This window comes from Pleurodeles waltl, chromosome 5 (assembly GCF_031143425.1).
Source record: "Pleurodeles waltl isolate 20211129_DDA chromosome 5, aPleWal1.hap1.20221129, whole genome shotgun sequence".
Classification (NCBI taxonomy): Eukaryota; Metazoa; Chordata; class Amphibia; order Caudata; family Salamandridae; genus Pleurodeles; species Pleurodeles waltl.
In genome coordinates, this window is record NC_090444.1 from 70,148,613 (window position 1) to 70,173,739 (window position 25,127).

The window sequence follows — 25,127 nt, forward strand, 5'->3', positions numbered from 1 at the left end:
ATGCCTCCGGACTGTTATCTGACACTGGGGCGTCGTATAGGTCCCATGCGTCCTGATCTTGGTCACCCTGGCTCATGGTGGTGTGAGCTGGGGAGTGTGATGGAGTTTGTGCTGGTGAAACGTCAATCACGGGAGGAGGTGAGGGTGGTGGTGTAACTCTTTTCACCACTTTTGGTTGTGGTGTTTGTTCCGTCTGGAACTCCAACCTCCTCTTTCTCCTAATGGGGGGAAGGATGCTTATTTTTCCTGTCCCCTGCTGAATGAAGATACGTTTTTGCGTATGGTCCACATCAGTTGCCTGTAGCTCTTCCTCAAACCTATGCTTCTGCATTTGGGAGGTTAGCGAGTGCTCTTCTGTATAAGAGCCTGAAGCTGGGTCGCTTGCAGTTTGTTTCGGCATCAAAACTTTGTCTGCGTGTTTTTTCGGCTCCGAGGTGACTTTTTTTCTTTTCGGGGCCGAAACCTCTCGGCGTCGATCTGTTTCGGTGCCGCTGTCTCGGCGTCGAGCCGTGTCCACACCGGCATCACGGTGTCGAGGCTTGTCTCCAGCACTTTCTCGGTCCCGAGAAGGCTGCGTGCCGGTGTCTCGACCGGAGTCGGACGATCTCGGCACTGTTTGGGCCTTTTTCGGTGCCGACGGTCGGTCACCGAATTTACGGGTCGAGCCATGGCCTGGTGGCAGTGGCGTCCCCTGGGCCTTGTAAATGTTTCTCTGTGTGGTTTTCGACGTCTTACTCACGGTTTGTGTATCGTGGAATCCTTCGGAGTCTGAGTCTTGGATCGAGAAGGTACCTTCCTCTTCCTGTTCCTCGAACTCCCGTTGGGCTGTCGGTGCGGACGCCATCTGAAGTCTTCTGGCTCGACGTGTTTTTCGGGACCGGAACGCACGACAGGCCTCGCAGGTGTCTTCGCTGTGCTCAGGTGACAGGCACAGGTTGCAGACCAAGTGTTGGTCTGTGTAGGGGTATTTATTGTGGCATTTGGGGCAGAAACGAAACGGGGTCCGTTCCATCGGCGTTCTTCAGCACGCGGTCGGGCCGACCAGGCCCCGACGGAGGATCGAAAAACTACCCCGAAGGGCACCGGAGCTCTTCGATCTTTGATGCGGTGTTGAATGTAAGTACGCCGATCCCGAACGCAACAATACCGACGAAAATCTTCCGAAATTAGCTATCTTTCCGTTCCGAAACTCGGAGCGACAGGAACACGTCCGAACCCGATGGCGGAAAAAAAACAATCGAGGATAGAGTCGACGCCCATGCGCAATGGAGACAAAAGGAGGAGTCACTCGGTCCCGTGACTCGAAAGACTTCTTCGAAGAAAAACAACTTGTAACACTCCGGCCCAACACCAGATGGCGAGCTATTGCAGAACATGCGTATCTACAGCGACAGATGCCATCGAACATGTCACTTACCCAGTGTACATCTGTTCGTGGCATCAGTCGCTGTAGATTCGCATGTTTTGCATAGCTCGCCATCTGGTGTTGGGCCGGAGTGTTACAAGTTGTTTTTCTTCGAAGAAGTCTTTCGAGTCACGGGACCGAGTGACTCCTCCTTTTGTCTCCATTGCGCATGGGCGTCGACTCCATCTTCGATTGTTTTTCCCCGCAGAGGGTGAGGTAGGAGTTGAATTGTAGTAATAGTGCCCATGCAATGGAGTGACTAAGTATGTACCTATTTAAGGTTGAGATGATACATATACAAATAGTTGAAGGTAACTTCCAAACTGCTACAGGCTCCCGGGGAGGCGGGTGGGCACATGCGAATCTACAGCGACTGATGCCACGAACAGATGTACACTGGGTAAGTGACATTTTCAGTTCGATGGCATCTGTCGCTGTAGATACGCATGTTTTGCATAGACTAGTAAGCAGTTATCTCCCCAAAAGCGGTGGCTCAGCCTGTAGGAGTGGAAGTAGTTTGAAATAATGTTCTTAATACGGCTTGACCTACTGTGGCTTGTTGTGCGGATAACACGTCTACACAGTAGTGCTTGGTGAATGTGTGAGGCATAGACCATGTGGCTGCCTTACATATTTCTTGCATTGGGATGTTTCCTAGAAAGGCCATGGTAGCACCTTTCTTTCTGGTTGAGTGTGCCCTTGGTGTAATGGGCAGCTGTCGTTTAGCTTTAAGGTAGCAGATTTGGATGCATTTAACTATCCATCTGGCTATACCTTGTTTTGATATTGGGTTTCCTGCATGAGGTTTTTGAAATGCAATAAATAGTTGTTTAGTCTTTCTGATGTTCTTTGTTCTGTCAATGTAATACATTAATGCTCTTTTGACATCTAATGTATGTAGTGCCCTTTCAGCTACGGTATCTGGCTGTGGAAAGAACACTGGAAGTTCCACTGTTTGATTTAGATGGAACGGTGAAATAACCTTTGGCAAAAATTTAGGATTAGTCCTTAGGACGACCTTATTCTTGTGTAGTTGTATAAAAGGTTCTTGTATTGTAAACGCCTGAATCTCGCTTACTCTTCTTAGGGAAGTAATGGCGATGAGAAATGCAACCTTCCAGGTTAGGAACTGTATTTCGCAGGAGTGCATGGGTTCAAAAGGTGGACCCATAAGTCTAGTTAGGACAACATTTAGGTTCCATGAAGGAACAGGTGGTGTTCTTGGTGGTATAATTCTCCTAAGGCCCTCCATGAATGCTTTAATGACTGGTATCTTATATAGGGAAGTTGAATAGGTAGTCTGCAGGTATGCAGATATTGCTGCAAGGTGTATTTTAATGGAAGAGAAAGCCAGGTTAGATTTTTGTAAGTGAAGCAAGTAACCCACTACATGTTCTGGAGTTGTGTGTAATGGTTGTATTTGATTAATATGGCAGTAGCAAACAAACCTCTTCAATTTACTTGCATAGCAGTGCCTGGTGGATGGCCTTCTGGCTTGCTTTATGACTTCCATACATTCTTGGGTAAGTTGTAAGTGCCCGAATTCTAGGATTTCAGGAGCCAGATTGCTAGATTCAGCGATGCTGGATCTGGGTGTCTGATCTTTTGGTTGTGTTGTGTCAACAGATCTGGCCTGTTGGGCAATTTGATGTAGGGTACTACTGATAGGTCTAGCAGCGTTGTGTACCAGGGTTGCCTTGCCCAAGTTGGTGCTATTAATTTGAGTTTGTTTTTACTGAGTTTGTTTACCAGGTAAGGAAGGAGAGGGAGAGGAGGAAAAGCGTAAGCAAATATCCCTGACCAGTTCATCCATAGGGCATTGCCTTGGGACTGTTTGTGTGGGTATCTGGATGCGAAGTTTTGGCATTTTGCGTTCTCCTTCGTCGCAAACAAGTCTATTTGAGGTGTTCCCCAGAGTTTGAAATAGGTGTTCAGAATTTGGGGGTGAATTTCCCATTCGTGGACCTGTTGGTGATCTCGAGAGAGATTGTCTGCGAGTTGATTTTGGATCCCTGGTATAAATTGTGCTATTAGGCGAATCTGGTTGTGAATTGCCCAACGCCAAATTTTTTGTGCTAGCAGGCTTAACTGCGTGGAGTGCGTCCCCCCTTGCTTGTTTAGATAATACATTGTTGTCATGTTGTCTGTCTTGACGAGAATGTATTTGTGAACTATTATTGGTTGGAAAGCTTTTAGTGCTTGAAAAACTGCTAGAAGTTCTAGGTGATTTATATGCAGTTTTGTTTGATGTACGTTCCATTGTCCTTGTATGCTGTGTTGATCGAGGTGTGCTCCCCACCCTGTCATGGAAGCATCTGTTATTACGTATTGTGGCACTGGGTCTTGGAAAGGCCGCCCTTTGTTTAAATTTATGTTGTTCCACCACAGAAGCGAGAGGTAAGTTTGGCGGTCTATTAACACCAGATCTAGAAGATGACCCTGTGCTTGAGACCACTGTGATGCTAGGCACTGTTGTAAGGGCCTCATGTGCAGTCTTGCGTTTGGGACAATGGCTATGCATGAAGACATCATGCCTAGGAGTTGTAATATCATCTTTGCTTGTATCTTTTCTGTTGGATACATGCGTTGTATGATGGTGTTGAAATTTTGAATTCTTTGGGGACTTGGAGTGGCTACTCCTTTTGTTGTGTCTATTATGGCTCCTAGGTATTGTTGTACCTTGCACGGCAGAATGTTGGATTTCGTGAAGTTGACGGTGAACCCTAGTTTGAAGAGGGTTTGTATGATCTGATTTGTGTGATTTGAGCACTATATTAACGAATGGGCCTTGATTAGCCAGTCGTCTAGATATGGGAACACATGTATTTGCTGCCTTCTGATGTGTGCAGCGACTACCGCTAGACATTTGGTAAAGACTCTTGGTGCGGTTGTTAATCCGAAAGGCAGTACCTTGAATTGGTAATGTATTCCTTTGAATACAAACCTTAGGTATTTCCTGTGCGATGGGTGTATTGGTATATGGAAATACGCGTCCTTGAGGTCTAAAGTTGTCATGTAGTCGTGTAGTTTTAGCAATGGTAATACTTCTTGTAGTGTGACCATGTGAAAGTGGTCTGATTTGATGAATGTGTTCACTATTCTGAGGTCTAGGATTGGTCTCAGCGTTTTGTCCTTCTTTGGTATCAGAAAGTACAGTGAGTAAACTCCTGTGTTTATTTGTGTGTTTGGCACTAATTCGATTGCATTCTTTTGCAATAGTGCCTGCACTTCTATCTCCAGGAGATTGGAATGATGTTTTGTCAAATTTTGTGCTTTTGGTGGTATGTTTGGAGGGAATTGTAGAAATTCTATGCAATAACCATGTTGGATAATTGCTAGAACCCAAGTGTCTGTAGTGATTTCCTCCCATGCTTTGTAATAATGACTTATTCTTCCCCCCACTGGTGTTGTGTGGAGGGGGTGAGTGACGTGTGAGTCACTGCTTAGTAGTAGGGGTTTTGGGGCTTTGAAATTTTCCTCTATTCCTAGGGAATTGGCCTCCTCTATATTGTCCCCGAAAACCTCCTCTGTACTGTCCCTGGTAAGTGGACGGTGTTGCCTGTGAGGTGCTGGCTTGTGTGCTCTGACCCCGAAACCCCCCTCTAAAGGGTGTTTTACGGAATGTGCTGTAATTCCCTCTGCTCTGCGGGGAGTAGAGTGCGCCCATGGCTTTAGCAGTGTCCGTGTCTTTTTTGAGTTTCTCAATCGCTGTGTCCACTTCTGGACCGAACAGTTCTTTTTCGTTAAAAGGCATATTGAGAACTGCTTGCTGAATCTCTGGTTTAAATCCAGACGTTCGGAGCCATGCATGCCTTCTGATAGTTACAGATGTATTAATTGTCTGTGCAGCTGTATCTGCAGCGTCCATGGAGGAGCGGATTTGGTTGTTGGAAATGGTCTGTCCCTCCTCAACCACTTGTTTTGCCCTATTTTGTAGGTCCTTGGGCAGATGGTCAATGAGATGTTGCATCTCATCCCAATGGGCTCTGTCATAGCGCGCAAGTAGTGCCTGGGAGTTAGCGATGCGCCACTGGTTTGCAGCTTGTGCTGCGACTCTCTTACCAGCTGCATCGAACTTGCGGCTTTCTTTATCTGGGGGTGGTGCATCTCCAGATGTGTGGGAGTTGGCCCTTTTCCTAGCTGCTCCTACAACGTGCCCCTTAAACCATGTGACTGCCCTGGACCCAAGAGACAGGTTCCGGGGCAAGGTCTGATACGGAGGGGTGGTGTTAGAAAAGGGTGGACCCTGCAAGATATTCACTTTTTGATGTATGGAGTACACTTTTTTGCCTTATCTTTACTTGTGTACTGTAGGAAACTGGATCATCATCTGGGGTGGGTGAATATCCAGCAGAAGGAATAATTACAACACTTGTCAGGGCGAACCCTTAAAGTCATTAAATTAACCTGAGCATAACCCTATTACATACGGCACAGAGCAAACAAGCTTAACTTAGGGCAAATTATGCAGTACCAAAACAATAATAAACTCAAAACAATAAAAACTCCCAAACCGAATAAAAAAAAATAAGAGTAAAATTTAAGAAACACCAAAGTGACAAAAATCCAGTAAGTGGAACCGTAGATATGAATTTTAAAGGGTTAAGTAGGAATAGCAGCAAGAAGCATAAAGTGCTAATGGTAGACTGGGATCTAAGCGGAATTTGATGCCGAACATGATGGCGAGCGGATCGGCTACATTAACAAGCTTCGTCATAGACAAACGTTCCATCTTCTGACTTAGTCCTCTATGTCACAAACCACCACAAGAGTACACTTCTAAAGCCCTCCCCAATCCTGAGCATCTCAGGGGAGGCACTAGAGACTCACAGAGTCGTCAAGGCAGAGGCCAACAGCAGGGTCCAGGTCCAGTTGCCGGTGGTCAGCAGGACAGTTGCAGGAAAGGGCTCTTGTAGATTTTTGTATCATTGTAGCTTGAGCAGGAGGTCAGTGTTATGAACCTTGGAGTCCACTTCTTTGTCCTGCGTACTAGAGGGAGCAGGTCCCGCTCTTCAAGGCCCCTCACAGGTCACAGAAAGTAATTACAGTCCTCTTCCCATTCAAGTCCAGGTGTTATCTAAAGTGGGTGCCTGGAGATACAGCAATCATGCCTGACCCAAGCAAGTGGGTGGGAATGACTACAAGGCATGTCCTAACCAATGCGCTAAAAGTTCCTGGGACTAGCTCTGCCCACTTTGGGCATTTTCAAGATGGCAAAAGTCTTTGGCACCACTAAACTCGGGCTCTGATGGCTGGGGTGAGTGTAGGGAGTGTACCATAGTTACCAGTAACCATAGTGTCCTCCCACATCTAACACTAAAATCCAGTTTGGCGCAGCCAATGAGCCCACAATAAACCCAGAGACAGAAATCTGGTAGAACAAAAGTAGGGTTTTCCAGCAAGCAGACAGTGGATACACAAGAATTGATTAGCCATCCAGTTCCTTCCTTTCAAGTGCGCCCCCAGTTTTGTATGTAAACCCAGCAGACCTTTCAAGCAGGTTCTGGCACTGTAATGTCAAAAGGGATGCTGACACTTCCCACCATGCATGAGGTTTAGAAGAGTCATCGCTGCCCATTCAGGTCAACCTATTGCTGGTTGCTGGGAGGCATTTTACAGCTTTTTCAAATGTATTAAAATGCTAAATAATGACTGGCAGATGTTTGAGAGCAAATGCAATTAGCCTCCAGGAGCTTCGGGGAGAGAAGGTAATTTTCTGAAAGTTACCTTTCCTTAATATTTATTTAAAAAAATCCTACTGCACCTCTGAATTGGATTTTCATAACATTTTAAAATAGGTGTTTAATCATTTCTCTAACTAGTCCCAATCCAAAGATACAATATTTTGAATTTTACATCTACACTTTCTACATGTACCCACTACAGCTGTTGGGTGCTAGTCACTGTAAGGACACATTAACATTCAATTTCTACAGCTACTACTTTCAAAATATTATGCACCCTGTGCCTTGTGGACCACAAGGCCAACACGGGGTTGTAGGAAGCCAGGCATTTTGCAGATTGTCCCCTAACTTTCTGCCCCCATCTGCACTACTAGATACTGGTTTTCGACTGACAGGGCACTGAAGCCTACAAACCCAGCATCAGTGCCAGTGTTCTTTTCTCAATTGTGTACAATTAGCACACACTTTAGCACCTCTGTAAGTCGCTGGTAAATGGTACTCGTGGTACCTAGGGCACGGGTACTAAAAAGGGTCCCTAAGGGCTATTAATTACACCACTCTAAGGGAGCCCCATACAGCATTACATGCATTAGGTGTCACGGTGCAAACCAAGAGGGAAAACATGACAGGGCACACATTGTGTGCCATGACAAAGTCACTGCATTTGACATATGCAAGTCACCCCTACAGCAGGCATTGAAGCCCTAAGGCAGGGTGCATTATATTGTATGTGAGGACATACCTGCATGAGCAGCTGGGTCCCTGTGATGTCTAGCTCTATTACTAGACATTACAGGTGAACAGGGAAGCTATCTTAAGGTATGTACAGGGCACTGGTCATTACGAGTTCCCAAGCTACGTAATAGATTCACTGAAACCTAGGGTGTTTGGTATTAGACCCCTCGTCTCAATAAATCCATAAGGATGCCAGTATTGGATTTATTATGACACACCCAGAGGACACCTTAGAGGTGCCCCATGAAAACCTACGAGTCCTCTAGTGTGCTGGCTGACTGATATCGACCACCTCGCCACCACAGACGAGTTTCTAACTACCTGGAGGTGACAGCCCATGCTCTGGGGTTGGAAACAAAGCCTGCTCCGGAGGAAGATGTTATCAACTCCTCCTGCAGGATGCCTAGTGAATCTGCATACCAAAGACCAGGACTTCAAAGTCCCTGAGGCCTTTGATGTAAGACACCAGCTTCCTTCAGATCTGGGAGATGCCACCCCCTACCCTGAGGCTTATGTGGCACCAGGACAGGTGGGAAATTAGCTATGCAAGTAGGGAGTGTTGGACTACAAGGCTAGTCACACCCCTAGGGTGGGCTGTCTGATATGCTCCACAAAGGAATGGTTCCACCATCTTGTTTGGGGTACAACTAGGAACTCTGGGACAGGGTTATTGTAGGAAGTTGGCTCTGTATGTGCTATTTCAAAGTAAGGAATAGCATGCACAGAGTCCAAGGGTTCCCCTTAGAGGTAAAATAGTGGTAAAAATAGATAATACTAATGCTCTATTTTGTGGTAGTGTGGTCGAGCAGTAGGCTTATCCAAGGAGTAGTGTTAAGCACTTGTTGTACATACACATAGACAATAAATGAGGTACACACACTCAGAGACAAATCCAGCCAATAGGTTTTGTATAGAAAAATATCTTTTCTTAGTTTATTTTAAGAACTATAGGTTCAAATTTAACATGTAATATCTTGTTTGAAAGGTATTGCAGGTAAGTACATTAGGAACTTTGAATCATTTCAATTGCATGTATACTTTTCAAGTTATTCACAAATAGCTATTTTAAAAGTGGACACTTAGTGCAATTTTCACAGTTCCTGGGGGAGGTAAGTTTTTGTTAGTTTTACCAGGTAAGTAAGACACTTACAGGGTTCAGTTCTTGGTCCAAGGTAGCCCACCGTTGGGGGTTCAGAGCAACCCCAAAGTTACCACACCAGCAGCTCAGGGCCGGTCAGGTGCAGAGTTCAAAGTGGTGCCCAAAACGCATAGGCTTCAATGGAGAGAAGGGGGTGCCCCGGTTCCAGTCTGCCAGCAGGTAAGTACCCGCGTCTTCGGAGGGCAGACCAGGGGGGTTTTGTAGGGCACCGGGGGGGACACAAGCCCACACAGAAATTTCACCCTCAGCGGCGCGGGGGCGGCCGGGTTCAGTGTTAGAACAAGCGTCGGGTTCGCAATGGAAGTCAATGAGAGATCAAGGGATCTCTTCAGCGCTGCAGGCAGGCAAGGGGGGGGCTTCCTCGGGGAAACCTCCACTTGGGCAAGGGAGAGGGACTCCTGGGGGTCACTTCTGCAGTGAAAGTCCGGTCCGTCAGGTCCTGGGGGCTGCGGGTGCAGGGTCTTTTCCAGGCGTCGGGACTTAGGTTTCAGAGAGTCGCGGTCAGGGGAAGCCTCGGGATTCCCTCTGCAGGCGGCGCTGTGGGGGCTCAAGGGGGACAGGTTTTGGTACTCACAGTCGTAGAGTAGTCCGGGGGTCCTCCCTGAGGTGTTGGTCCTCCACCAGCCGAGTCGGGGTAGCCGGGTGCAGTGTTGCAAGTCTCACGCTTCTTGCGGGGAGATTGCAGGGTTCTTTAAAGCTGCTCCTTTGGATAAAGTTGCAGTCTTTTTGGAGCAGGTCCGCTGTCCTCGGGAGTTTCTTGTCGTCGTCGAAGCAGGGCAGTCCTCAGAGGATTCAGAGGTCGCTGGTCCCTTTGGAAGGCGTCGCTGGAGCAGAGTTCTTTGGAAGGCAGGAGACAGGCCGGTGAGTTTCTGGAGCCAAGGCAGTTGTTGTCTTCTGGTCTTCCTCTGCAGGGGTTTTCAGCTAGGCAGTCCTTCTTGTTGTTGCAGGAATCTGGTTTCTAGGTTCAGGGAGAGCCCTTAAATACTAAATTTAAGGGCGTGTTTAGGTCTGGGGGGTTAGTAGCCAATGGCTACTAGCCCTGAGGGTGAGTACACCCTCTTTGTGCCTCCTCCCAAGGGGAGGGGGTCACATCCCTAATCCTATTGGGGGAATCCTCTATCTGCAAGATGGAGGATTTCTAAAAGTTAGAGTCACCTCAGCTCAGGACACCTTAGGGGCTGTCCTGACTGGCCAGTGACTCCTCCTTGTTATTCTCATTATTTTCTTCGGCCTTGCCGCCAAAAGTGGGGGCCGGGGCCGGAGGGGGCGGGCAACTCCACTAGCTGGAGTGTCCTGCGGTGCTGTGACAAAGGGGTGAGCCTTTGAGGCTCACCGCCAGGTGTTACAGCTCCTGCCTGGGGGAGGTGTTAGCATCTCCACCCAGTGCAGGCTTTGTTACTGGCCTCAGAGTGACAAAGGCACTCTCCCCATGAGGCCAGCAACATGTCTCTAGTGTGGCAGGCTGCTGGAACCAGTCAGCCTACACAGATAGTCGGTTAGGTTTCAGGGGGCACCTCTAAGGTGCCCTCTGTGGTGTATTTTACAATAAAATGTACACTGGCATCAGTGTGCATTTATTGTGCTGAGAAGTTTGATACCAAACTTCCCAGTTTTCAGTGTAGCCATCATGGTGCTGTGGAGTTCGTGTAAAACAGACTCCCAGACCATATACTCTTATGGCTACCCTGCACTTACAATGTCTAAGGTGTTGCTTAGACACTGTAGGGGCACAGTGCTCATGCACTGGTACCCTCACCTATGGTATAGTGCACCCTGCCTTAGGGCTGTAAGGCCTGCTAGAGGGGTGTCTTACCTATACTGCATAGGCAGTGAGAGGCTGGCATGGCACCCTGAGGGGAGTGCCATGTCGACTTACTCATTTTGTTCTCACTAGCACACACAAGCTGGTAAGCAGTGTGTCTGTGCTGGGTGAGGGGTCTCTAGGGTGGCATACTACATGCTGCAGCCCTTAGAGACCTTCCCTGGCATCAGGGCCCTTGGTACCAGAGGTACCAGTTACAAGGGACTTATCTGGATGCCAGGGTGTGCCAATTGTGGAATCAACTCTACATTTTAGGTGAAAGAACACTGGTGCTGGGGCCTGGTTAGCAGGGTCCCAGCACACTTCTCAGTCAAGTCAGCATCAGTATCAGGCAAAAAGTGGGGGGTAACTGCAACAGGGAGCCATTTCTTTACAGTTATGCTCACTCCCCTCAGAGTGGATGTAGTCACCCAAGGGGTACGTAACCCATTGGTTACTACCCTTCACTCCCATAAAACGCCCCTAAATTGAGTATTTAAGTGCCCCCCTGACCCCAGGAGCTCAAATTTGCCTAACTGGAGAAGGAGGGCAAAGAAGAACTGACCAATGCGAGAACAGAGGACCAGCCTAGACTTCTAGCACCAATACCTGCTGCTGCTGAACCATAAATCGTCCAGACCAGACTGATCCTGCAGCTATGCAACTTTCAAAAGGCTGCCAGCACCTCACTAACTAACCAGCATCTCCCTTAGAGTAGCAGAGCTACTTCCCTGCATCTGCAGGCATCAACCGCACTTGTCCGGTCCTACATTGTGCTGACCATCAGGCTCAACGAGGGAGCAATGTGCCAGGAGGAGGTTGTTGCGTGACCAGGAGCCCAATGCCTCTAACCAAGCTTCCATACGCTGCCCCCTCAGGAACCTCACAGCACTAATACCCTGGACAATGGAGCTTTTGCTGCAACCAAGGCAGGTTTGTGTCTGTGTCAGACACCACTGCCACAACAAGAGGACCTCCAAAGAGGCGATGGAATCAATGAGTCTGCCCATGAGAGCAGACCTAAGGTTTTTCTTCCACCTCTGCAGGTCAAGGCAAGCACCGTGAGAGCCTTTGATGCACAGGACCAGCCAACCAAAACCCACTGCACCCGAATGCCCCAGCCCAGGACTATTGACTGTGCCACTTGCTCCCAGGACCCTCATAAACTGAGGATTCTGTTGCGAGCTCCCAGACTTGCTCCCAAGTCCCCCTCTGCAGCCGTTTCTAGGTTCCCCCCTGCCCACTGCCAACCATACAGTGCACAAGGCACCTGACCCGTTCCGCACCTCTGCACTTGTACTCCCCAGTGTAGCAAAATGCCCCTTTTGGCAATGTTATCTCCCCCCCAAACACACACACGTTTTGCCTTGTGTTGATGCTACCTGTATTTTTCCTGACCCTTTAGTGCAGGGTAGACCAGTCTGCCACTAACAGACGAGTTTCTGACCCCATGGGGTGAGCGCCTTTGTGCTCCCTGAGGTCAGAAACAAAGCCTGCTCTGGGTGGAGGTGCTTCACACGTCCCCCATGCAGGAACTGTAACACTTGGCAGTGAGCCTCAAAGGCTCAGGCCACCTGTTACAGTGCCCCAGGGCACTCCAGCTAGTGGAGATGCCTGCCCTCCCCCACCCCCAGACAAGGCCTACTTTTAGTGGCAGGTCTGAAGGGAAAATTAGGTAAAACAAGGAGGAGTGACTACTGCAGCTAGGACCACACCTAAGGTGTGCAGAGCTGAAGTGGCCCCCTCCTTGCAGACTCTTCATCTTGGTTTGGAGAAGAGGGGCCAATAGAGACAGGAATGTGCACCACCACCCCCCCAAAGGGAGTGGGCACAGGAAGAGTGTAGCCACCCTCAGGGAAAGTAGCCATTGGCTACTGCTCTGACTCCTGTAATGCCCCTAAATCTAATATTTAGGAGTACCCCTGAACCTGACTCACCAGATTCCTGACGACCTCAAGAAAAAAGGACTGCAAAGCCGACCCCAGCAGTAAAGACTCCAGATGACAAAACTTGGCCCCAGGCCTCCCGGCCTGTCTGCAGCTTCAAGACTCTAGCTCCCAAAAGGTGACACATCTTGAAAGACCAGCAACCTCTACAACCCCCCCAGAGGACCAAGAACTACTGATGACAGCAGCCCTGTTCAGAAGAAACCTCCAAAAGGACTCCAGAACCACGCTGGATCTGCGAGCCCTGCCCACTCTTCACCAGACACCAATAGCCAGAGTCCAGGTGATCCACTGGTCCAGAGAAGGTCCCCAGGCGATTCCAACCAACTTAGTCCATCCTGGGTTGACCCCTCCTGGCCAGCACAATGACGCCTGCTGCCTGAATCTAGGACCCCCCTGACTGCGACCACATCCTACAAAGATTCCTGTTGCCCAAGGAGACCCCTGCACCTGCAGCCCCCAGACCATAGAGAATCCAACCGCCGGTCCAGCAGGTGCCTCTCCCACCTTTCCAGCCTTTGTTTTTCCAGAACACCAACCCCGTGGACCCAGCCTGCAACATCTTTTGTGATCCTCAGAGTTTCCCCATTGAAAAGCATTGGGCACCCAGCTGTGTTTGCACCCTGCACCCGGCCACCCCTGTGCTGCTAAGGGTGTGTGGTTGGTGTGGACCTGCGGCCCCTCCGGTGCTGAACTAAAATATCCCTCACCCCCAAAGCATGTGTCCTGGAACCGCGGGTACCTAACTGCAATCTACTTTCAATAGAGCACCCTTTGGACCGCTGCACCCAGCCAGCCCTGTGTCAACTTTTGAAACTGAAAAGTGTTATTTACTTGCAAACTGCTTTACCTGCAAAAACCAAACAAAGTACACCTGACACATATGCTTGATACCTATTTACAACTGTACTTACCCGCAAAAAAGATATTCTGGTTGTAGTAATAAAGTAACAAAATAGATTTTTGCTATATAAAAAACAATTGGCCTGGAGTTAGTCATTGAGTATATGCCTCACTTCCTGACTGTGTTCAACAAATGCTTTGCACTACCCTCCAATAAGGTCAACTGCTCGACCGCACAACCACAAAAAAGAGCACTGGTAGTACCTACTTTAGCCTCAGTTAAGCTTCTGAGTAACCCCTGGACTCTGTGCACACTATACCTCATTTTGGTAGAGTACATACAGAGCCAGCTTCCTACACCCAGGTCGGGTAAAACCGAACTGCTGGTGATTCTTGTGACCATGGCCCCCTAACATTTAAAGGGGACCCCCGCGATATTGCTGCAGTACCCGTATGCAGTACATGTTCTTTTTACCATTGAAAAGCATTACTGAGTAAAAGCGCATCTGTGTGTATTACTCCCCCCACTGTGCAAAGAAATAACTTGAACAGTACATACCTTATTCTGAAACATAATATAAAAGTGTTATATTTTTCTAAAATCGGTTTTGAGTTTCTTCTGGGGTGTCTCATTTGTTCATTGTTCAACAAATGCTTAGCACTACCCTCAGATAAACCTAAACTGCACACCCACACTATCCCTGTAAGCCAACAAGGCTCGCCTGTACTATCTGCATAGTGTAACACTACCTTTGGTGCACTGCATAGATAGCCAGCTCTCTACAGGAATGACTTATGAATATTTAAAAGATTACAAAAGGTTTTATTTTGACATGCCCAATTGCAGTTTTTACACTGCTACAGTCAGGTTATACAGGTAGGCCTGAGGCCATGAAGTGGATGGCCCTGTAAGTGCTGCAGGCCACTAGTGACATTTAACTTGCACGCCCTGGATACATTTTGGAACACCAGTTATACTCCAATAAGGAATATGCCAAGTCAACCATGGCATGGGGGAGCACAGGCCCTTTACACAGTTTAGGAGGGTTAAAGGGCACAGAGTTCCAACAGCAGCGAAAATATAGTGTCCAGCAAAAGGCAAAACATACAGGGTGACCTCGTAGAAAAGATCGATTTTCTACATGTATACTAGAGCGTGCCACGCCCTCATCTTACTCAATGTACCCAAACTTTTAGACCTAAAATCAAAATTAAAGAAAAAGGTTTTCTTTTGCAGATTTGGTACATACATTTTTGGAACTAGTGGTAGTTGCTGCACACTATTTGGCCAATTATGTGTGTTATAGATGTAAACACTAACAAGCTTAAAGGTAGTAGCAATCATTTTCAAAATATTAAGAAATACTCCACAGCACAATTACCCTTGTTGATCTTTAGTGTTATCACCAACACAACAGGTTTCAACTTAATGAGCACGAAGAAAGGACACTAATCAGCTATACTGGAACTCACAGCAGTATTCTGCATGTTTCATTGATCAATGGGTCATGCTCAACTTACTTTATTAGAAAAAAATGCAGTTGGCAAAGATGTGTTAATCTTAGGAGTTTTAGCATGGTTTTGAACCTTCAACTGTTCTCTAACTAATTTCTTGACTGAGCTTTATTTGAAGGAGCAACGTTTTCCCCCAAATAAATAACTTTGTTGAAACTACATCAGCAGCTTATATGTACCTGTAGGAAGCTATTAAGTTGGTCAATAAAAAAGAAAGTACCTGCTCCTTGGTGAACTGCTTGACAGACAGCACGTGCTGACCGATGAGGGGATGGAGCAGCGGCGAGATCTGCGGGTGTGGACCACTCTGCATGGCCAGGCTCTGAGGGGAGTTGATTCTAGGCAGTGGAGGAGGGTGAGGATATCCATCCTGAAGGAATGCAAGCTCTAGAAACACACAGAACCAGTTGGGTAGAGCCTCGCAAATGGTTTACAGCACATTACAGATGAGGACAATGAGTTTAGGCAGCTTAAACAATCAGCGATTCTGCAGCGTTTTCCATGTTGATGTGAGATAGCATGATTGAGGAAGCACAGTGATTGACAAAGAGAGTGAAAAGTAGAAGAACGGATACTGCGGGCGGTGCTCCTGCGTGGAAGCAAGGTCACTAATGGCTCTTAATCAGGTGGACCGAGGTGAAGCATACACTGCTGCATACAGGAAATGAACAAAACTCTTACTCACTTTCTCATCAAGTAAGAAGCTGCAAAAATGCAGCTGCCTAAGTAAGCCCTGCTGAGCATTTTGTGATTGAAAATTTAGCAGATTTAAGCATTGCCCACATCTTCAAGCTGACTTGAGAACATTTGATCTATTAATCATCACAGTCAAAAAGCCTCGCCTAAGCAGTCGTGCTTCTCTCGCAACTTAATTCAAGAAAGACTTGCACAAGGAGAGTTCAAACCCATCCTCTCAAGGAGGCCAATTGCACTGCCCAACAGATCTCCACCCAAATCACAGAATGTGATTTTCTCTATTTTATTACAATCCAGGAGGGACAGTTCTTCAACCAATTTCACAAAGAACTCCATGATCAGCCAAGACTTGTTCCAACAGCCTCAAAATGCACAAAACGTTTAATAACTCCTTGCATTTCACCTTAGTATTGGGTTGACTTGCCCTCTAAACCAACTAACATCTTCAACTTGCCAAAAGTTAATACCCTTATCAAAATCTACTGGTTGCCTCGTCTTTCAACACTGTAGAAAATTTAGTCCCCAAGCTTTCACGCAAGTTGCAGACTGCTTGATCACAACTCACACCTATACATCCATCAATCACACTCGAAACACAGGCCTAACACTCCCTCTAGTCCCACAAAAATGTAATCATGCATAATAACCTCTTGAAGCATTAAGTATATGTAAAGAAATGGCTCCCTGTTGCAGTTACCCCCCACTTTTTGCCTGATACTGATGCTGACTTGACTGAGAAGTGTGCTGGGACCCTGCTAACCAGGCCCCAGCACCAGTGTTCCTTCACCTAAAATGTACCATTGTATCCACAATTGGCACACCCTGGCATTCAGACAAGTCCCTTGTAACTGGTACTTCTAGTACCAAGGGCCCTGATGCCAAGGAAGGTCTCTAAGGGCTGCAGCATGTCTTATGCCACCCTAGAGACCCCTCACTCAGCACAGACACACTGCTTACAAGCCTGTGTGTGCTAGTGAGAACACAATGAGTAAGTCGACATGGCACTCCCCTCAGGGTGCCATGCCAGCCTCTCACTGCCTATGCAGTATAGGTAAGACACCCCTCTAGCAGGCCTTACAGCCCTAAGGCAGGGTGCACTATACCATAGGTGAGGGTACCAGTGCATGAGCACTGTGCCCCTACAGTGTCTAAACAAAACCTTAGACATTGTAAGTGCAGGGTAGCCATAAGAGTATATGGTCTGGGAGTCTGTCAAACACGAACTCCACAGCACCATAATGGCTACACTGAAAACTGGGAAGTTTGGTATCAAACTTCTCAGCACAATAAATGCACACTGATGCCAGTGTACATTTTATTGTAAAATACACCACAGAGGGCACCTTAGAGGTGCCCCCTGAAACTTAACCGACTATCTGTGTAGGCTGACTAGTTTTAGCAGCCTGCCACAAACCGAGACATGTTGCTGGCCCCATGGGGAGAGTGCCTTTGTCACTCTGAGGCCAGTAACAAAGCCTGCACTGGGTGGAGATGCTAACACCTCTCCCAGGCAGGAATTGTCACACCTGGCGGTGAGCCTCAAAGGCTCACCTCCTTTGTGCCAACCCAGCAGGACACTCCAGCTAGTGGAGTTGCCCGCCCCCTCCGGCCAGGCCCCACTTTTGGCGGCAAGGCCGGAGAAAATAATGAGAAAAACAAGGAGGAGTCACTGGCCAGTCAGGACAGCCCCTAAGGTGTCCTGAGCTGAAGTGACTCTAACTTTTAGAAATCCTCCATCTTGCAGATGGAGGATTCCCCCAATAGGGTTAGGATTGTGACCCCCTCCCCTTGGGAGGAGGCACAAAGAGGGTGTACCCACCCTCAGGGCTAGTAGCCATTGGCTACTAACCCCCCAGACCTAAACACGCCCTTAAATTTAGTATTTAAGGGCTACCCTGAACCCTAGAAAATTAGATTCCTGCAACAAGAAGAAGGACTGCCCAGCTGAAAACCCCTGCAGCGGAAGACCAGAAGACGACAACTGCCTTGGCTCCAGAAACTCACCGGCCTGTCTCCTGCCTTCCAAAGATCCTGCTCCAGCGACGCCTTCCAAAGGGACCAGCGACCTCGACATCCTCTGAGGACTGCCCCTGCTTCGAAAAGACAAGAAACTCCCGAGGACAGCGGACCTGCTCCAAGAAAAGCTGCAACTTTGTTTCCAGCAAACTTTAAAGATCCCTGCAAGCTCCCCGCAAGAAGCGTGAGACTTGCAACACTGCACCCGGCGACCCCGACTCGGCTGGTGGCGATCCAACACCTCAGGAGGGACCCCAGGACTACTCTGATACTGTGAGTACCAAAACCTGTCCCCCCTGAGCCCCCACAGCGCCGCCTGCAGAGGGAATCCCGAGGCTTCCCCTGACCGCGACTCGTTGAACCTAAAGTCCCGACGCCTGGGAGAGACCCTGCACCCGCAGCCCCCAGGACCTGAAGGACCGGACTTTCACTGGAGAAGTGACCCCCAGGAGTCCCTCTCCCTTGCCCAAGTGGAGGTTTCCCCGAGGAATCCCCCCCTTGCCTGCCTGCAGCGCTGAAGAGATCCCGAGATCTCTCATAGATTAACATTGAAAACCCGACGCTTGTTTCTACACTGCACCCGGCCGCCCCCGCGCTGCTGAGGGTGAAATTTCTGTGTGGGCTTGTGTCCCCCCCGGTGCCCTACAAAACCCCCCCCTGGTCTGCCCTCCGAAGACGCGGGTACTTACCTGCAAGCAGACCGGAGCCGGGGCACCCCCTTCTCTCCATTCTAGCCTATGTGTTTTGGGCACCACTTTGAACTCTGCACCTGACCGGCCCTGAGCTGCTGGTGTGGTGACTTTGGGGTTGCTCTGAACCCCCAACGGTGGGCTACCTTGGACCAAGAACTGAACCCTGTAAGTGTCCTACTTACCTGGTAAAACTAACCAAAACTTACCTCCCCCAGGAACTGTGAAAATTGCACTAAGTGTCCACCTTTAAAACAGCTATTTGGGAATAACTTGAAAAGTATACATGCAATTTTTATGATTTGAAGTTCCTAAAGTACTTACCTGCAATACCTTTCGAATGAGATATTACATGTAGAATTTGAACCTGTGGTTCTTAAAATAAACTAAGAAAAGATATTTTTCTATATAAAAACCTATTGGCTGGATTTGTCTCTGAGTGTGTGTACCTCATTTATTGTCTATGTGTATGTACAACAAATGCTTAACACTACTCCTTGGATAAGCCTACTGCTCGACCACACTACCACAAAAATAGAGCATTAGTATTATCTATTTTTACCACTATTTTACCTCTAAGGGGAACCCTTGGACTCTGTGCATGCTATTCCTTACTTTGAAATAGCACATACAGAGCCAACTTCCTACATTGGTGGATCAGCGGTGGGGTACAAGACTTTGCATTTGCTGGACTACTCAGCCAATACCTGATCACACGACAAATTCCAAAATTGTCATTAGAAATTGATTTTTGCAATTTGAAAAGTTTTCTAAATTCTTAAAAGACCTGCTAGGGCCTTGTGTTAGATCCTGTTTAGCATTTCTTTTAGAGTTTAAAAGTTTGTAAAAGTTTGAATTAGATTCTAGAACCAGTTTTAGTTTCTTAAAAAGTATTCCAACTTTTAGAAGCATAATGTCTAGCACAGATGTGAATGTGGTGGAACTCGACACCACACCTTACCTCCATCTTAAGATGAGGGAGCTAAGGTCACTCTGTAAAATAAAGAAAATAACAATGGGCCCCAAACCTACCAAAATACAGCTCCAGGAGCTTTTGGCAGAGTTTGAAAAGGCCAACCCCTCTGAGGGTGGCAACTCAGAGGAAGAGGATAGTGACTTGGAGGACAATTCCCCCCTACCAGTCCTATCTAGGGAGAACAGGGTCCCTCAAACCCTGACTCCAAAAATAATAGTCAGAGATGCTGGTTCCCTCACAGGAGAGACCAACACCTCTGAAATCACTGAGGATAACCCCAGTGAAGAGGACATCCAGTTAGCCAGGATGGCCAAAAGATTGGCTTTGGAAAAGCAGCTCCTAGCCATAGAAAGGGAAAGAAAAGAGATGGGCCTAGGTCCCATCAATGGTGGCAGCAACTTAAATAGGGTCAGAGATTCTCCTGACATCCTAAAAATCCCCAAAGGGATTGTAACAAAATATGAAGATGGTGATGACATCACCAAATGGTTCACAGCTTTTGAGAGGGCTTGTGTAACCAGAAAAGTAAACAGATCTCACTGGGGTGCTCTCCTTTGGGAAATGTTCACTGGAAAGTGTAGGGATAGACTCCTCACACTCTCTGGAAAAGATGCAGAATCTTATGACCTCATGAAGGGTACCCTGATTGAGGGCTTTGGATTCTCCACTGAGGAGTATAGAATTAGATTCAGGGGGGCTCAAAAATCCTCGAGCCAGACCTGGGTTGATTTTGTAGACTACTCAGTAAAAACACTAGATGGTTGGTTAACTGGAAATGAAGTGTGTGACTATGTTGGGCTTTATAATTTGTTTATGAAAGAACACATTTTAAGTAACTGCTTCAATGAAAAGTTGCATCAGTATCTGGTAGACCTAGGTCCAATTTCTCCCCAAGAATTGGGAAAGAAGGCAGACCACTGGGTCAAGACTAGGGTAACCAAAACTTCCACTGGGGGTGACCAAAAGAAAGGGGTTACAAAAACTCCCCAGGAGAAAGTGGGTGACACTAGAAACAAAGAAAAAGAGTCCTCTGTAGGCCCCCAAAAACCAGAACAGGTGGGTGGGCCCCAAGACACAACCCAAAACAAAGGTGGGTACCAGGGTAAGAACTGGGATGCCACTAAGGCATGGTGCCACAACTGTAAACAGTCTGGGCACCACACCAAGGACACTTCTTGTCCCAAAAACAAACCCCAGAACAAGATTCCAGGGGTAACCAGTGTAGCCATGGGAGATGACTCCTCAGATGAGGAGGTCTTCATAGCCTTCAACTGGAAACAGGGCCCAACAGGTGGGTTGGAGATTCCAGAGGGAAGTAGACATTTCCACCACCTACTGGTGAATGGAATCCCAACCACTGCCCTGAGAGACACTTGTGCCAGTCACACTATTGTGCATGACAGGCTGGTGCTCTCAAACCAGTACATCCCAGGTGAGACTGCCAGGGTAAGAGTTAGCCTAGACAGGGTCACTAAGAGGCCTGTGGCTTTAGTGCCCATAGAAGTGGGTGGCACTCTTAGCTGGAGAAGGGTAGTAGTCAGTACAGACCTCCCCCTTGATTGTCTCCTTAGAAATGACTACCCAGAGGTTAGTCAGAGCCCAAGAGAGGAACTGGTCCAGTGCCAGTCCTCTCCCAAGGATTCTGGAAGTCCTGCCTCTGCAGTAAATGCAAGCAGACCCCAGAAGAAGAAGAAAAGAAAACAGAGTAGGAAGGGTGGACAACCTTTAGCCAAGGTTACAGCAAGCCAAGGAGATTCTGCTCCAGTAGGGGAGAACTCCAAAAATGGCCCTGATAAAGTCCAACCTGACCCACAAGAAGTCCTGGCTAGTCCGGCAACTGTTAAACCTGAGTGGGTGGCTCCTCAGCTAACAGAAGAAAGAGTGGAAGAAGGGTGTTTACTACAAGATGTGGTAACCCCCCACTCTAATACAGCAGACAGGCAACCTGAACCCAAAGAAGCCTGTAACTTAGCCCCTTCCCTTTTAGGTGAAGAGCTAAAGGTGTGGTTCTGGGCACTGACAGCTGTCAGTGGCCTCTGCTGGGTGTTAGCCTTTATGGCTGCACTATCCTTGGCATGGTGGTCTGACCCCATGCCAAATAACAAGTTAGGCCCCCTGACCCTGTTGGTCATGGTGGGGTTACTCCAGCTCTGGGTAACCTCTTTGGGTAAGCTAGGGGTGACCCTGGCTAAGATAAGATTAGCAGAGGTGGATACCTCTGACCTCAAAATAGAGAGAATGGGTGAAGACATAAAAAGCACAGACAAGAGGCAGTTCAGACTAGGTCCTATCACTGTGGAAGTGGGTCAGTTCCCCAGAGGGAATGACCTGAACAGGAGGATGTAAGGCAGAGTAGGCCCTGCAACAAACCAGCCATTTCCTCTACTCTTCCTCGCCTGACAGACTAGGAAGACTCTTCCAGCGTTGGCTGAGTCTCCTGGCCTGTGGGCTGGGGGGGGCTTGTGTAAAGAAATGGCTCCCTGTTGCAGTTACCCCCCACTTTTTGCCTGATACTGATGCTGACTTGACTGAGAAGTGTGCTGGGACCCTGCTAACCAGGCCCCAGCACCAGTGTTCCTTCACCTAAAATGTACCATTGTATCCACAATTGGCACACCCTGGCATTCAGACAAGTCCCTTGTAACTGGTACTTCTAGTACCAAGGGCCCTGATGCCAAGGAAGGTCTCTAAGGGCTGCAGCATGTCTTATGCCACCCTAGAGACCCCTCACTCAGCACAGACACACTGCTTACAAGCCTGTGTGTGCTAGTGAGAACACAATGAGTAAGTCGACATGGCACTCCCCTCAGGGTGCCATGCCAGCCTCTCACTGCCTATGCAGTATAGGTAAGACACCCCTCTAGCAGGCCTTACAGCCCTAAGGCAGGGTGCACTATACCATAGGTGAGGGTACCAGTGCATGAGCACTGTGCCCCTACAGTGTCTAAACAAAACCTTAGACATTGTAAGTGCAGGGTAGCCATAAGAGTATATGGTCTGGGAGTCTGTCAAACACGAACTCCACAGCACCATAATGGCTACACTGAAAACTGGGAAGTTTGGTATCAAACTTCTCAGCACAATAAATGCACACTGATGCCAGTGTACATTTTATTGTAAAATACACCACAGAGGGCACCTTAGAGGTGCCCCCTGAAACTTAACCGACTATCTGTGTAGGCTGACTAGTTTTAGCAGCCTGCCACAAACCGAGACATGTTGCTGGCCCCATGGGGAGAGTGCCTTTGTCACTCTGAGGCCAGTAACAAAGCCTGCACTGGGTGGAGATGCTAACACCTCTCCCAGGCAGGAATTGTCACACCTGGCGGTGAGCCTCAAAGGCTCACCTCCTTTGTGCCAACCCAGCAGGACACTCCAGCTAGTGGAGTTGCCCGCCCCCTCCGGCCAGGCCCCACTTTTGGCGGCAAGGCCGGAGAAAATAATGAGAAAAACAAGGAGGAGTCACTGGCCAGTCAGGACAGCCCCTAAGGTGTCCTGAGCTGAAGTGACTCTAACTTTTAGAAATCCTCCATCTTGCAGATGGAGGATTCCCCCAATAGGGTTAGGATTGTGACCCCCTCCCCTTGGGAGGAGGCACAAAGAGGGTGTACCCACCCTCAGGGCTAGTAGCCATTGGCTACTAACCCCCCAGACCTAAACACGCCCTTAAATTTAGTATTTAAGGGCTACCCTGAACCCTAGAAAATTAGATTCCTGCAACAAGAAGAAGGACTGCCCAGCTGAAAACCCCTGCAGCGGAAGACCAGAAGACGACAACTGCCTTGGCTCCAGAAACTCACCGGCCTGTCTCCTGCCTTCCAAAGATCCTGCTCCAGCGACGCCTTCCAAAGGGACCAGCGACCTCGACATCCTCTGAGGACTGCCCCTGCTTCGAAAAGACAAGAAACTCCCGAGGACAGCGGACCTGCTCCAAGAAAAGCTGCAACTTTGTTTCCAGCAAACTTTAAAGATCCCTGCAAGCTCCCCGCAAGAAGCGTGAGACTTGCAACACTGCACCCGGCGACCCCGACTCGGCTGGTGGCGATCCAACACCTCAGGAGGGACCCCAGGACTACTCTGATACTGTGAGTACCAAAACCTGTCCCCCCTGAGCCCCCACAGCGCCGCCTGCAGAGGGAATCCCGAGGCTTCCCCTGACCGCGACTCGTTGAACCTAAAGTCCCGACGCCTGGGAGAGACCCTGCACCCGCAGCCCCCAGGACCTGAAGGACCGGACTTTCACTGGAGAAGTGACCCCCAGGAGTCCCTCTCCCTTGCCCAAGTGGAGGTTTCCCCGAGGAATCCCCCCCTTGCCTGCCTGCAGCGCTGAAGAGATCCCGAGATCTCTCATAGATTAACATTGAAAACCCGACGCTTGTTTCTACACTGCACCCGGCCGCCCCCGCGCTGCTGAGGGTGAAATTTCTGTGTGGGCTTGTGTCCCCCCCGGTGCCCTACAAAACCCCCCCCTGGTCTGCCCTCCGAAGACGCGGGTACTTACCTGCAAGCAGACCGGAGCCGGGGCACCCCCTTCTCTCCATTCTAGCCTATGTGTTTTGGGCACCACTTTGAACTCTGCACCTGACCGGCCCTGAGCTGCTGGTGTGGTGACTTTGGGGTTGCTCTGAACCCCCAACGGTGGGCTACCTTGGACCAAGAACTGAACCCTGTAAGTGTCCTACTTACCTGGTAAAACTAACCAAAACTTACCTCCCCCAGGAACTGTGAAAATTGCACTAAGTGTCCACCTTTAAAACAGCTATTTGGGAATAACTTGAAAAGTATACATGCAATTTTTATGATTTGAAGTTCCTAAAGTACTTACCTGCAATACCTTTCGAATGAGATATTACATGTAGAATTTGAACCTGTGGTTCTTAAAATAAACTAAGAAAAGATATTTTTCTATATAAAAACCTATTGGCTGGATTTGTCTCTGAGTGTGTGTACCTCATTTATTGTCTATGTGTATGTACAACAAATGCTTAACACTACTCCTTGGATAAGCCTACTGCTCGACCACACTACCACAAAAATAGAGCATTAGTATTATCTATTTTTACCACTATTTTACCTCTAAGGGGAACCCTTGGACTCTGTGCATGCTATTCCTTACTTTGAAATAGCACATACAGAGCCAACTTCCTACAGTATACAGTAGCCAAGCTAATCGATCCTCACCCATCAACGCTCTTATCATAAAATCATTCATTTTCAAGGATGCATCGCATCCTCTTCTGTCTAATCCAGCAAAGTTCATGTGCCAAACATACAACCCAAAGATCTCTACACAATCTGCCAGCAATATCATCACACTACGCAGGTCCATTAATTACAGTGTGCACTACCTGCAGTTCCCCCAATGAGCTGATTGCACCATTTAAGAGTGTGGCAATCCAATTTCTGTTCTGTGCACACCATAAACACGTACCAACACCCTGTGAAACTCTAAATCTACTATATGTCTGATAAAATAAAGCCCAAATTGACTCTTGTAGACCATCTCCTAGGACGAGAAGGCCCTTCAACCCAGACCATATAGCCCAGAGGGCAGGCACACAGTCCAGTTCCTTAAATGTGCAGTGAAAACTTTGCATGAAAAGAAAGCCAAGACATATGCAACAACAAAACTCAGGCACAAGAAATAAGGAACTAAGGTGGG

At 48.2% G+C, this 25,127-nt stretch overlaps 1 protein-coding gene across 5 annotated transcripts in view; it reads right to left on the bottom strand.

Annotated features, from left to right (window-relative positions):
- CAD (carbamoyl-phosphate synthetase 2, aspartate transcarbamylase, and dihydroorotase) overlaps window positions 1–25,127 on the bottom strand; it is a 617,432-nt gene that overhangs the window by 125,687 nt on the left and 466,618 nt on the right. For all 5 annotated transcript variants that reach the window (XM_069233593.1, XM_069233597.1, XM_069233596.1 and 2 more), the window contains one exon: window positions 15,309–15,475. In XM_069233593.1, the coding sequence (XP_069089694.1) occupies window positions 15,309–15,475 (167 nt within the window). The remainder of the gene's footprint in view (window positions 1–15,308; window positions 15,476–25,127) is intronic.